Source organism: Eurypyga helias, unplaced genomic scaffold (genome assembly GCF_000690775.1).
Source record: "Eurypyga helias isolate BGI_N326 unplaced genomic scaffold, ASM69077v1 scaffold29386, whole genome shotgun sequence".
Taxonomy (NCBI): domain Eukaryota; kingdom Metazoa; phylum Chordata; class Aves; order Eurypygiformes; family Eurypygidae; genus Eurypyga; species Eurypyga helias.
In genome coordinates, this window is record NW_010258985.1 from 1 (window position 1) to 13,561 (window position 13,561).

The following is a 13,561-nucleotide window of genomic DNA, read 5'->3' on the forward strand; positions in this document are numbered from 1 at the left end:
CGTGCGGGCCCTCTGGAAGGGGAATCTCACCGCCTGCCTCCGCCTCTGCCCCTACAGCGCGCTGCAGCTCGCCGCCTCTCGCCGGTAAGCGAGCGCGGCGGGCCGGGGTGCGCTCTGCTCCGGCCTTGCGTGTCCGGCAGAGAGGAGGGATGGAAGCGGAAAGCTTGGTGTGTGGGGCACTTTAGCGTCTGTCTCAGCTGTTTGGCTGGCTGGTTGGTTGTGTGTTCCCTCGCCCCAAAGACTTGTACCCTGGCTCAGAACTTCGCCGTTTTGTTTATTTAGTTTATTCGGCGCATAGCGGCTCTTAGGGCCTGGTGGTATGCCAGCAGCTGCGAGGGAAGGCAGCGGTGTCCTTCGGATGAGAAAGGGTTGATAGTCTCTTAAATCTCTTCTGCTCAGCCAGATTCCTTCAGAAATAAATGAAGTGCTACCTACAAATGTGACTGTGATATCTGTTTTGGAACTGATTAATTTTCTTCATTTATGTGCTTTGAGGTATTGTCTGTGTCAAAAGAAAATAACAACAAAATGATGATTCAGACTTTTACCCTATTGCGCATCAGCTGTTATGCAAATGCGATCAGTTTTGACGTCGCAATGTGGCCTCATTTGTTTTCAGATCTTGTTTTCGGTAATACACAGACCTTAAATTCAGGTAGAGACTAGCAGGGCTGCAGCAGGAGCTACATGGTGCAGTGCTGGCAGGGCTCTGCCGACCTGCCCTCTTTCCTAGGGTTCCCTTCTGCTGTTAGTATCTTTTAGCCTTTGGAAGGAGCTGCCTGACTGTTGGCACGTACCGGCATGTTTTGCCACTGGGAGGGCTGGGTTTGAGTCAGCTGTGTGCATGGTATGCACTTGACATTTCCGCCCGGCTGGGTGATGGGTTATTCCAGTTCCCAGCTGCGCTGGGTGGGGAGAAGCATGGGCTCAGCCCTATCTGGCCCGCTGCACCTCTCCCTGGGCTGATCCTGCGCAGCTCGCTGGGGTTTGTCACTTGTCTGGTTGAGAGGAGTCATCCTCCCAGCTCTGCCTGTGCCTTTTGGGAGACGGCAGACGAAGGGACCCTGCAACTGGACGGCTTTCTCGTGTCCTTCTGCTTGGAATGCAGTGCTCGAATGAGGGGAGGGATAATGGCAGCAGGAAGGCAGAAACAGGGATTTAAATGTAATTTAAAGTTCCCAGAAGGGTCAGTGCGTTGTACCAGTATAAACCAACTGTTTTTGAGCAAAATAACTAACTTAATTGTGCATCTTGAAGCAGTCAGTGTATTCCCTTTATCTCTAGTATTCACAGGGTGTTCTCCTGAATTACTAGTGGAAGTAGGCTACCAGGAAATTAAATAAAAGCTGCCTGCACCTATTTCTTCATACATTATTTGGGGATTTTTAAATGTCTTTTGGAGTGGGAGAATGGTGTATATAAAAGCAAGAAACACAGAAAGAGAAATGTTACATGGCAAGTCAGTAAATAGTAATGCCAGCAGCAAGAGGACCTAGGCTGAGTACAGTCAGCAGCCCCAGGACCAGCGGTGCTGGCTGGGAATGGGGAGGTTTAGCTGGCTCTGTGGTTACTGTGCACATACTCAGTCTTTCTGTGGCAGTGTTAAATGTTATCTGATTGGTGCCTAGAGACGTCGCATGTGTTTGTGCACACACAGGAAAATCAGGCTGTGTTGCTTTAAGGACATAGGAAAAAAAGTGTATGCCCTTTTGCTTCTGCTTGGGTAGGGTTTCTGCTCTGGGCTCTCTCCAGGGCATGGGACAAGTAGATACAGGGATCTGTCAAGCAGTAGAAAACTCACACTTGTGAAAAAAAAATCAACTGAGCAAGCAATGACTTGTAAATCTTTGAAAATTATTTTGTTCTGGACATGGTAACACTGTGTAGTTTAAATGTAAATCTGCTGTTTAGGCAGTTCAGTTAATGCTTCCAAAATAGAATAATAAGTTTCTTTACCTCCAGCTAAGATTCTCCTCTCAAGTCTTTTTACTTGTTTCTAGCTGCCTCCATGACACTTCTCCCTGATGTAGGAATGCCCTGCATACATAGAAAAGTCAGTCTGTGCATCACAAATGCATGAATTGTAGGTTAGCCTTTAAAACTCTGTGCTTTGATTCAAATTTTCAAATTTAGACTTAAATTCCTGAGCATAATAGTGCCTAGTAGAAGATGTTAATCTTCTCTGGAGAAGTATCCCTGTGGAACTTTATGTCCCAATGTAAGTATAACACAGGAAGATTCAGTTGTTCTCAGGCGGCCTGTGATGATGTTACTCGTGTATTTCTTCTTGCATGATAAGTTTAACGGGGGCATGTCTCTAACTGGTGACTGATGATCAGAGAATTTCTTGTACATACGCTTTATGTCATGATAATTTTCATCCTTTAGGTAGAAATACAAATGAGGATTCAGTGGTCGAAAATTGCTTTAAAAATCTTTTGTGAAGCAAATGGATAAATCATTTGGCCAACTAGTCTCTGTATCTTTAAAGGGTTTTTTGTGTTGTTGAATGGGTGCTCTGGACCACGACTCAAGCTATGTGAGCTTAGTCTGTGCTGGGAACTGTGGTGCAGGTAGAGCTATGTAAGCTGCCTCACAAAAAGCTCTTTCGGGTACTGAAGTATTCTAGCTCTATAACACTAAAAGCAGATTGCAATTGCAGAGTTATATATTCCAGTCCCTGACTTAGTTGTTGACTGTATCTGTTGCTTTTCTGCACTTCCATGCAGAGTGGATTTACCCAGAATCTTAGGCATGTTGTTTTTTTTCAGCCTCTGCTTGTGTTTGCTTGTTCACATGTTCTGTTTCACAGTGGCTCTGATGCTTGTGTGGTGTTAGATCTAGTAAGGGCTCGGATGAAATACATGTTAAAGTTTCAACTCCTGCAGCTGAAGGGGCTTGTGGGCAGAAGAACAATTACATTGAGAATAATCTGCTGTGATTTTTCATGTGTTTTGCTCATACTGTCATTACTAGTACCTTATATGTGTTTACTCTAGACTTGTTATACTTTTCACGGATGAGTTGGGTCATATTTCCCACTGGAGAGCCATCATGGCAGGAAGTCTGGCCGGCATGGTAGCAACCATCGTGACTTACCCCACTGATGTAATTAAAACACGGCTCATTGTGCAGAATCGACTGGAACCATCTTACAAAGGAATTCTTCATGCTTTTTACAAAATCTATCATCAAGAAGGACTCCTTGCCCTCTACCGTGGCGTTTCACCAGCTATATTAGGTAAAATCACCTCATTGTACCTTGTTTCATTGTAGCTGTGTAGTACATTTGTTTGCTCACTTGATTTCAAAAGCAAGTAGTAATGTTCTGTAGAAGATAGGTATATTTACTAGTCACACCAATACTGATTACCTCTCCTGGATCTTTATTGCTTCAAATTACGACCAAGTGCGTAGCATTTTATGTATGGTTAAGTGTTCAAGAAAATAATCTTTTCCTTCTTTTATAGATGATCTAGTTGTGCTCAGATGCAGGATTTCCACTATTTAACTCTTAAAAAAAATATATACACACACGGTGTTCCTAATTCCTGCCTAGGTGTGCAAGTGTCTCCCTAGCTGTTAATTGAGAACAGTGTGAGCAATAATGTATAACTGATGTGAAAAGGGAAGATTAGTGATATTCTCTCTTTACATGAAATTACTTTTTAATTATTTATCTGCTCTCTGTAGTTTTTAAAGATGCCATGCAACTTTCGTTCCACTTTTTCACAATATGACATTGTGAAAAAATACATAATGATAATGTGTAATCCGAATATAGAATTGATGAGAGCATGAAACAAGCAGAAGAGGGCAGAAGTATCCCTCATCCGCTTGACTGAAGAGGCGACTCTGTACAGCTGTGAGGGTTGGGCTGGACTGGAGAAAGAGCTTGGCACAAAAGAGAAGACCTGGAGAAAGAGCTGACCTGTCATGAGACTAAAGCGGTTATTAATTCCTGACAGCATGCACATTTTAATATGCAAATATACGTTCCTATCAGGACATTTAGATGCTACAGTATGGGTTTTTTGTTGTAAACTGGTGCCTAAAAAGTAGTTTTTCAAAATACTGATCTGGTTTGGACAATGTGAGGTGTAAGCTGGCAGCAGCTCATCCCATCTTTCTAGGTTATGTGATAAGCAACTCTGTTTTCTTACAATGTGTTGATATAAACCTTCTGTTTGGTTTGCTTTCTAGGTGCTGTCCCATTTTCTGCGGGCTCATTCTTTGTTTACATCAACCTGGACAAAATCTGGCGAGAACCCATAGTCCATTTCACTCCTCTTCAGAACTTCGTAAATGGCTGTGTAGCAGCTGGTGTGGCACAGACCCTTTCTTTCCCCTTTGAGACTGTCAAGAGGAAGATGCAGGTACAGAGATTTGTGTTGCTAGTACTTTGTTATAGGTGCTTGGGACAAGACTAGCCAGGTGATTGTGAATGCCATTTGGCTCTCTTACCAGTAAGCTATAGAGGCTTTCTTTTAAGTTGGTTGGGTTTGGGGTGGTTTGTTTTTCTTTTTTTGGGGGTGGTTGGTGTGGGGTTTGGGAGTTTTAAGTCTGAAAATTGTTGTTGCAAGTGTGCTGTCACACTTCTAAGGTGGGTTCAAATACTATTACGGGATATATATATACTGTCAGACTCTGTGTCTTTAGCTTCATTTCTTTACTTTTCATAGCAATTCCATCAAATTCTCACAGTTCAGTATTGGCAAACCTTCTGGCAGATGCTGGCATTCAAGGCGTTCAGTCCCCGTGATGATAGGCAGGAAGAGTGAGATCCATGTAATTTTCAGAGCCTGTGTGTCTGCCATTTAGACCTCACCTGCGTACTGGCAGTCACAAGAAACTTGCGCAGCAGATGTCAAGTCTGAAGGGTCAGGACTATCCTCATTCTTATTTCTGACTCCTCTGGTTAACGAGTGACTTCCCAGGTCCTGATGCTGCTGCTTTCATGGAGCATCAACCTCATGAGACTTACAATATCATTTTATATTATCTTGCTGATGCTGAAAGTTTTGTTTTTTAAATCATTATTACTAAACAACCACCATGCCACAACTTCATCTCACTGACATAATTCGATGATGTCGACGTTTCGTTAGAACTTCATCAGTAGAGTGACAGTGAATAGCTGTCATCATCTGGTGGCTCTCTGGCTGTGGCATATGAGTTTGTTCTTTCAGCCCAATTTATAGGACTGCAGATTTGTGGGAGGCTTTTGTGACCTTATCCAAAAAGCAGTCATTTGGTGTGGCGACATTACACAGATCCCCCTTCCCCCTCCGCAAGTGATGCTGTGGTTGATAAGTCACAAGCTAGGAAAAGGTTAGTGAAACTGAATTCCTCTCTCCTGCTCCCCAGGTTCCCTTTTTCAGACAGGGCTCAGATCCAGTGGCACAGAAGCCTTCATTGCCCTCTCTCCATCTTGTAACAGAGGACTTCAGCAATAGACCAGCTCATGTAGCTGATGTGTCCAAAGGTCAAGCTTTAAGCCAAGGCCTTTCATCAGGTGAGAAAGAGATTCTGAGCATGAGAACTTGATCATTTTTTCAGCTGTATGAGTGGGTCCAAGAAAAGCAGTTACTCCTTACAGGTGATCTTTATATCCTTAGGCTCACAGCAATAATGTTGCTCTAAAGAATGCAGGAAAAAAAGGCATTTACTGTGCTGTTTCTCCTTTAGTGTTTTCTATTGATACATCAGTTACTTGAACATGGAGTTTTCATAGCCAGTTCAGGAGTAACCTTCAGTTGTAATGTTAGGTTTTGTGTCCAGCTTGTCTTGACAGGCAAGTAGAGAAGGGCAACAGGTCCATCTTCCATTTTCCTGCCACTAGGCTGTACTCTTCACCAAAGGGATGCTTAAACCATGTGATCAGCACTTCTAGAGTAAGGGAACTGATTTATTTCCTAAATATATAGGAAATAGATATGCTAAGACCACTTTGGACAGAAAAAAAGGCTCAACAACAGGGAGGGTTTTTTTCCTCATAAATACATTGCATCAACTGAATGGTGATTTCCCAAGTTTAGAGAGACACCCTCTGTTCGGTGATTTATTCTGAAGGCATGGGATAAGGCAAAGGTGTTTCAGAAGAAGTAGCTGCCCATAATTTGTTTGGTACTGGAAATGACATAAGTCATGGAGGCTTGTCCAGAAAAGAGATCTGTTGAAAACCACACCCAAGCTGATACTAAGAGCTCACTGGAAATCCTGTAAGGTCCTCCAAGTAGTTTGTTTTTCACAGTTAGCACCAGGCTACAGCCCAGCCTTGCAGGGATTAGGTGTGCTTACTTGCTGGCCTGTTCAGTTTGCAGGGTGATGGTCAGAAGAGAGAAAGGTCTAGGACAGCACAAGAAAAGGTACCATGCAAAGGGACCTAGAAAGGGGACAATAAAGATGGGTAAAACAGAGCTTCAAGACACTTCAGTGTTCTGTAGAAAACGGGAGCAGATGCTCCTGATCACAGGTTTCCTCAGACATCATATTCTCGTCAGCCTCCATTCAGTGATTCACCTTCCTAGCTGATAAAAAGAAAAAGAGGGGTGTACCAAAGGCTTCAGCTACCCCAAGGCCTGGTGTGAGTGCTCTGCAGTGCATGCAGGGAAAGGCTGGCTTTGTTTTGAAGCTATGAACCCTGGTGTTGTGTATGAAGAGGAGCCCAGCACACTGCGGAGGTCAGTATCACATCCTCTTTCTTCCCTTCCCTTCTGTCCCACTGCTCTGTCAGACTGAGGTAGTATATTGACTTTTCCAGTGAACCTGTTGGTGATGGGGAACCAGCAAAAACTGAGAAACTAGGACACACGGCTGTTGCCTCCAATTCTGAGGTGGAGTACAAGCCTGAGAGCAGAACATCCAGTTCACATCTTTACCTGACACATTAGGCAGTGTTGGGAGGGTTAGCTTCATCCATCTCCTCATCTAGACAGCGCTTGAATTGTTTGCCCAGAGTAGACAGTGAATTCTGTTGTGGGAGAAAGGTTAAGGTGTTATTTTTAATCTTGGCTGTAATAATTTTGTTTCAGCCTTTCTCATTTTACGTGTCTGAATCCTACACTTCTGATGTTGGCAGCATCTGTGGGAGTAGGAGCTGACTGTCAGTGAACAATTCTTCCTCTGTGTTTTGGTGATGATTTATGATGTCAGATTTGCTCTGTAACCATGGCTTCTTCCCCCTCAGCTATTAGAATTCTCTTTATCATGTTTAATTGTTCTTTTTTTTTACAAAGATGCTGTAAAAAAAGATCTTTACAAAGATGCTGTTTTTCTTGAAAGAAATGTTAATTAATATGTGTGAGTCTTACTGAATATGTGAGTCCTCTATGTTGTGCTTATCCTAATTGTATTCCTTTGTCTTCCTTTTTTCACTTTGCTCCTGATTGGCATGTTAGAGAATTAAGAGGTACTGTATGCATGTTTCGGCATGGAAATACCGCTTTTGTTGTGCATCTGTAGAAGGGGATTAGTGAAGGAGAGGGTTGTTCAAAGGGTTGTTCTAGATTAAATGCTTTCCTGACTCGTTCTTATGCTGTATCCGTTTCTGAACAAAAACTTACTGATCTTTATATCCTTCTGACTGTGGTTCTTGGCTTTCCTTCCTTACCTCATCGTATCATGTTGTTAAATCCAGTACCTAAGCAATATTTGAGTACTGCACTTTTACCTTGCAGACTTGCATACGAGTACACTTTTTTTCCTTTTTCTGCGTTTTTTTTTACCTTAAGCAGGGACATTGCTGCCTATGAACGAGTCTGGGTCTAAGGGAAGCCCTGCTAACATGTTTCCACTTCCCCACATCATGTTTTGCCTGTGATGACCTTCATAAGGGCATATTGGACTGAGGTCTGGCATTTCAGTAGGGGAAGATGAATTCAGAGCTGTTATGTGCTGTACAGATTATTATTAGAATGACACCGATCCCAGGCTATGTGTAGAACTGAAAATCTACAGACATGCAAATGGTCAGCGCAAACCTAATACCCAAGTTTGGCATTTCCCTCAGTGCACATGACCCTCTGAGGTCGGCTCAGATACCCCTGGCTGGCACTTCTCGGCCTTCGTTCCAAACTGACTTGTGACTTTGGTTTTCTTAGCCAAAGGGCACAAAGATGACCCTAAAGTTTCTCAGATACTCCATCAACTGTACAGTTATTCCTCATCTGCTTACATGGACAAACTTTTCATAGTTAGCGTAAGTCGTGTGCCCATATTTTTCTGGTATAATTTGTTTTAATTTCTGTGGCTAAAACTTCTCTGAAGCTCTCCTTTGCCAGTTCTTCTATCCCTGTCCTGTCCCCAAGTCCTTCTCCTCAGGGCTGCTCTCGATCCATTCTCTGCCCAGTCTGGACTTGTGCTTGGGATTGCCTCGACCCATGTGCAGGACCTTGCACTTGGCCTTGTTGAACTCCATGAGGTTGGCACAGGCCCACCCCTCCAGCCTGTCCAGGTCCCTCTGGATGGCTCAAGGTACCTCAGGATGGCAGAGGGAGTTCTTAGTAACCTGGAGAAAACGAAGCAGTCATTTTCTTTGTGAGGTAGCCTGTTTAAAGTAAATGCAATCTTTGCATTTGCCCTGTTGGCACGTTTCTAGTCTGAAGTCAGTTAAAGTTGATGCTGAAGTCTCTCTTTAAAAGTAGTACTCTTATTTGAGTATGTATTTTAAAATAGTCCCCTAATTATGTTCCTTGCATGGCAGAAGACAATCTAGCAAGCACTCAGTGGCTGGGTTATAAACAAAGCTTGGGAAAAGGAAATGATAAATCTTAATTAGAAAAGCACCTTCTCCCTGCTGAAATGAAGAGACGGTGTTCCTGCGTAGTTTAAACGTGAGTAACTTGCAAAGAGTGCTCTGTTATTGGAGATGCTCACTGGTGCTGGCATGGCAGCCTCTGAAAGCTCTCAGGCTGTGGTGTCCCTGCTGTTTGTGAGATCTGTGTTCTTGTCAGCTGGGAATATGAAAGTTACTGGAGTTGTGACCCGGTTTAAAAATAAGAAATCCTTTCTGGGTCATGTGGTTCACACGACATCTCAAAAGCATACGTGCCTTGAGACTTCGTTCAGGGACACCCTTTAATGGGGAGCGACATGGGAGCCTGAGCCTTGAAAATTTTCAGAAATTGAGCCACTTGATCACACAGGGTGGCAAATTTCATAGCGTGGAAGCAAATAAGGAGCAATATTACTACTTTTAGTCTGATTTCCTGTGGAAGTAAGGCGTATATGGTTGCTAGCTGTCTGTCCTTGCCCCCAGTAACTTTTGATCCTGTTGTCCAACTTCAGCTAAACTTGACAGAGGAGTGGAGGTTACAGAGATACTAACTTCAGGTTTTGTCAAAACAAGTGCACAAATAGAGACAAAACTCTCAAAATACTTCACCTGAGGTGAGGCTGCAGCGTGAGTTCTTTTCTTACTTCTCCTTATGATATCCTGCTCCCCTTCTCCTTGCTGCTGGGGTTCAGGCATCAGCCAGGACCTCATGGTCTGGGTGGTACTTGAACTTGGCACCAGTCTGGCTCCTGATTATTAGGTAATAGACATCAGATTCTGGTTTGGTAAAATCCCTTCCTTCCCTCAGTTTTTCCCTATGTCTAAATGCTTGGAGCTAACAGCATTGTTTATTGTTTTGTTGATGTTGCTGTGAAGATATTTTATACCACTTCCTCTGAACCTGTTGCAGAATAGTGCTGTGCTGTTTTGGGAAGTATTTGGTCCAGTAAATGGTTGAGACAATGCCAGAAAAAAAGCTACCGAGCGTAGCATGGGCTTTGCCTCCTCTAACAGCCTAGAGCAGCTTTAGTGCATCTGAACAAACCTCAGAGGCATTTCTCTTAGGTCTCCAGTCTTCCACAGGAGAGAGTCCTGCTGCCTGCTGGTGAAGTTAAAACACGGAGCAGCGGCAGTGGAAAAACTGGGTAAGAGGGGAAAATGGTAAGTCGGGAATCAGAAGTAGGACTGGGCTAATCTAACAGTCAGGTCTGCCATGTGACAGCTCATGCTACGTCTCGTGGTCCTTACCCCTGTTCATCCAAGGAGCTGCGGTGTGTAAGTATGTAATACTCGCTCTGAGGTGGATTACAGCAGTAGCTTAGCACTGCAGCACAGTGGTCTGCCGAAGAAAAGCAGGAAAACGCACTGTACCTATTTGAAATGCAGGAAGCCTGAGGGAGGGCAGCATGCAATCCTCTCTGAATGATTTTCCCAGACATCGAAGTGGCTGCCACGCTCCCTGTCCTGGATGTGGTAGTTGCAGCTGAGCACGACCGCTGACAGCCTCCACAGCTCTCTGATCAGTGTGGTGTGAGCGAGAGCTCTGTAATCTCCTTTGGGGCAAACCAGATGAGTTAACTCAGCCCACCTTTTTAAACTCCGTAAGCTCACTCAGCTGACGGGGCCTGGCACGGGTTAGGGTGTGCTGCTGTGTGCGCCGTTACAGCCATAGTCTTCAGCAGGGAGTGAGTAACGTCTCCAGAGTGACAGCTGTCACTGTTAGCTCTAACATGAGTACATCAGTTGTGCAGGAGAGCCTTGTATCCATTTTTCTGTGCTTAGAATGCTGTGCCTGTGACAGGTAAGGTGATTAATTATGCAAAATACTCCATAAACAGGGCTAAAACGTTATGGACACTTCTTTTATATCTGATTTGTTTTGTTTTGGTGTAATTCCTTACTTCATCCACACGAGGCTAATGGAAATACGTCCTCTGTGAAACCCCAGTCCTGTACAAAGTTACTTGTCTCCTCAGTTCCTAGACAGAGCAGGAGATAGGGGAACTATTCACTTGTGGAGTATGAAACCAAGCTAGGTTGCCTAAGGGTTTGCACCACTAAAGAAAGCAGTGCTAGTCTGTGTGAAAATGGTGCGCCCATTTGCGAGGTTTGAGCTGAGCCATGGGAGGCATGTGGAAACCACCCGGAGGTGACATGCAAGGGGTTTGCCCTGCCCTGAGGAAAAAGACCTCTGTGCTCCATATCAAAGGTTCCTTCTTCCCGCTGGTGTTAAAAGCAGGGGAGGCTTAGGTTCAGTAGCAAAGGAGGGATTCTGCAACAAACAAAGCCTCAGGGTGCAACAGGCCTGGCGGGAATGCATTTAAAGCTGAGTCAAACTCCTGAGCAGGCCGTGAACTGTTGCGCTCACTCGGTGCCAGTGGTCTCAGAATGACAGATGATTTGGCCCTGGTTCAGGTTACAGAGGGAAGGACAACATGTTCCTAGAGTGCAGGAAGCTGGAGGTCAGCTGCTGTGCTGTCTTGCTGTGGAACCAATCGCCTCCTGTTACCTTGTCATTGTTTACCTTTCTACGTGCCTGAACACCTTTGGGGGACTTCAGCCAGGGGTAAGGCAGCATCACCACAGCACTGAAACAGAAAGGACAATGACTGCTGAGTAGAGCTGTCCTCCAGGAGAAAGGGTTGGTTAGCCCAAGAGAATGCAGGCTCTTTTCCACCAAGATTAATACTTACATTTTCATTCTTATTTGAGTGGAATGACATATTCTTTCAAGCATTCAGCTTTCTCTTGAGTGAAATTTCTGTTGACTGTAGTGGCATTAGGTTGAATGAAAACTGCCGTATTTGTCCTTCAGTTCCCTTTGAACTACAGTTAGCTTGCCTGTTGCATGTGTCCTTATTAACTCAGACAGCAAACGCTTCTTTTTTTAGCTTCCAGATTAAGAGTATAAACTCTCGAGCTGTGTTGTAAAGTGCCTTCCTGGTTTTTTGTTTTTTTTTTTTTTGTTTTTTTTTTTTAAATTGATCCTTGGTGTAGGGCACCCAAATCTGTTGAAAATACTTAAATAATGAGCAACTTTACTGTATCCACCATCAGGGTAGTATACCACCTATGACAGCTATTAAGCGTTAGTTGACCTTTCATACTCTGTGCTAACAGTACTGTGTACTCAGAAAATAACTAAACAGAAAACCCTTGTGCCAACAAACTGTGCACAGGGAAGGGGGGTACATGATTGAGAGGGAAGTATTTCTGGATGCTCTGGACCCTGGAAGGGTTCAAGTGATTGATCTTTTCATGGGCACGGTTCCCACTGCAGCTGTGATGAACTGCATCCATCCTTCAATCCTAAGAGGAAGAGAGGGGCTGGGGGAGGTTGTTGAAGGGGAAATCTTTATAAGGGTCTGTGAGATTAATTCTTAAAATGGGACCTTGTCATTTGGGCAGTCACCTGGTGATGCAGACAATGAGAGAGATGGTGTCTGAAGAGTCTTCAGGTAGCAACGATTAACTTGAGTTTTCGTCATGACACTTCACCCTTATTTAAATATTTTGTTTATTTACAAAAATGTGAGAGCAGATAGTTGTGGGTTTTTTTAAATACACTTCTCTCTTGGGTTTAGATTGTCAAAATAGAACAGAGTGCTAACTGGGGATGTATCAAAGTGACTTAGTAGATTTGCTGGCCTCTGGATACTAAAAGACTGTGTTTGCGATAGAGCAGATGGAATTCTGCATTTGATGTGCTTTCATAATTTAGAGACTCCATCTTCCATCAGAGTTAAAAAGATTAGCAACGTAGACCCACTGCTGTGACTAACAACTTGGCACTCTGCTATCAGCAGAGTGAGCCGTACTGTATCTCCAGCCTCCTGCAGAATGAGACAGCCCTAATGGGGGGAAGGAATCTTCAGAAATCTTCAGAACAGGTTTCCGTGCAGCAGCCCATAGCGTCAGGGGTGTCAAAAGAAAGGAATTCAAGCTGCTTTGAGGTACATGGCATTAAGTGTCTCTGTCATAACCTGATCTTTTTGGTAGGAGATTAGCTGTTTGATTTGCGTGTCATAGTAAGTTTCTGCAAAAAAGGTAGAGAAACTGGTTTGATCTCTTTGGTTACTTCCAGTTTCTGGCACTGGCGCCACAGGGCGGTTGGGAGGATTGTGGTGTTGTAGACGTGCTTACATGCTGCAGAACCACCCAAAACCCACAGCTATTATTTTCATTAAAAACAGTGCCAAATGAAATACCTTCCTAATTTTTTTCTTTTATTAATATATTTTCACTTTGTTTACCTGTGTTCCAAAATACTGAAGTTTTAACTACGCAGTTTCTAGTTTTTCTTTTGCAGTAGATGATTCTGAGATTCCGTGGACAATCGTTATTTAAATACTCTGTCTAGGGTCCTAGAAACATGCCGCTCCTGTAAAGCACAAAGACTTGGCAAAGCATACTTCACCCCACAGACTGAAATCTTGGAAATGGCTGTAACCATGGTGAATGTCACTATAAATAACCTTTCAGTAAATCTCTTAAGAGGTCAGTGTCTGGGGGCAAGTTAGAAATCTGTGGGGTTGAGTTACCTATTCCTGTATAAATGCGTTCGCTGCATATGCAGAATCCTCTTGGAACCAGCAGTGTGCTTGTTGCTTGTCTTGGTGTTGTAGGCAGGAGCGCGGTGATCAAACTCCTTTGATACGGCCTTTGCAAGGTGTACAGTAACAGAGGGGATTAAGTCAAACTCATGCAGTTAATTCTGGCAGGTCATGCCCTGCCTGCCACAAAGGGACTTTAAAAGGAAGGGAATCAATGTTAACAGCATTCCTG

At 43.9% G+C, this 13,561-nt stretch overlaps 1 protein-coding gene across 1 annotated transcript in view; it reads left to right on the forward strand.

The window, feature by feature from the left end:
* Nucleotides 1–4: 4 nt before the first annotated feature.
* The window catches only part of SLC25A43 (solute carrier family 25, member 43), a gene marked incomplete at its 5' end in the record, with an annotated part of 17,586 nt that continues 4,029 nt past the window's right edge, over nucleotides 5–13,561 (forward strand). Inside the window, 3 exons of the mRNA XM_010154556.1 lie at nucleotides 5–84; nucleotides 3,000–3,241; nucleotides 4,204–4,376. Of these exons, the coding sequence (XP_010152858.1) occupies nucleotides 5–84; nucleotides 3,000–3,241; nucleotides 4,204–4,376 (495 nt within the window). The remainder of the gene's footprint in view (nucleotides 85–2,999; nucleotides 3,242–4,203; nucleotides 4,377–13,561) is intronic.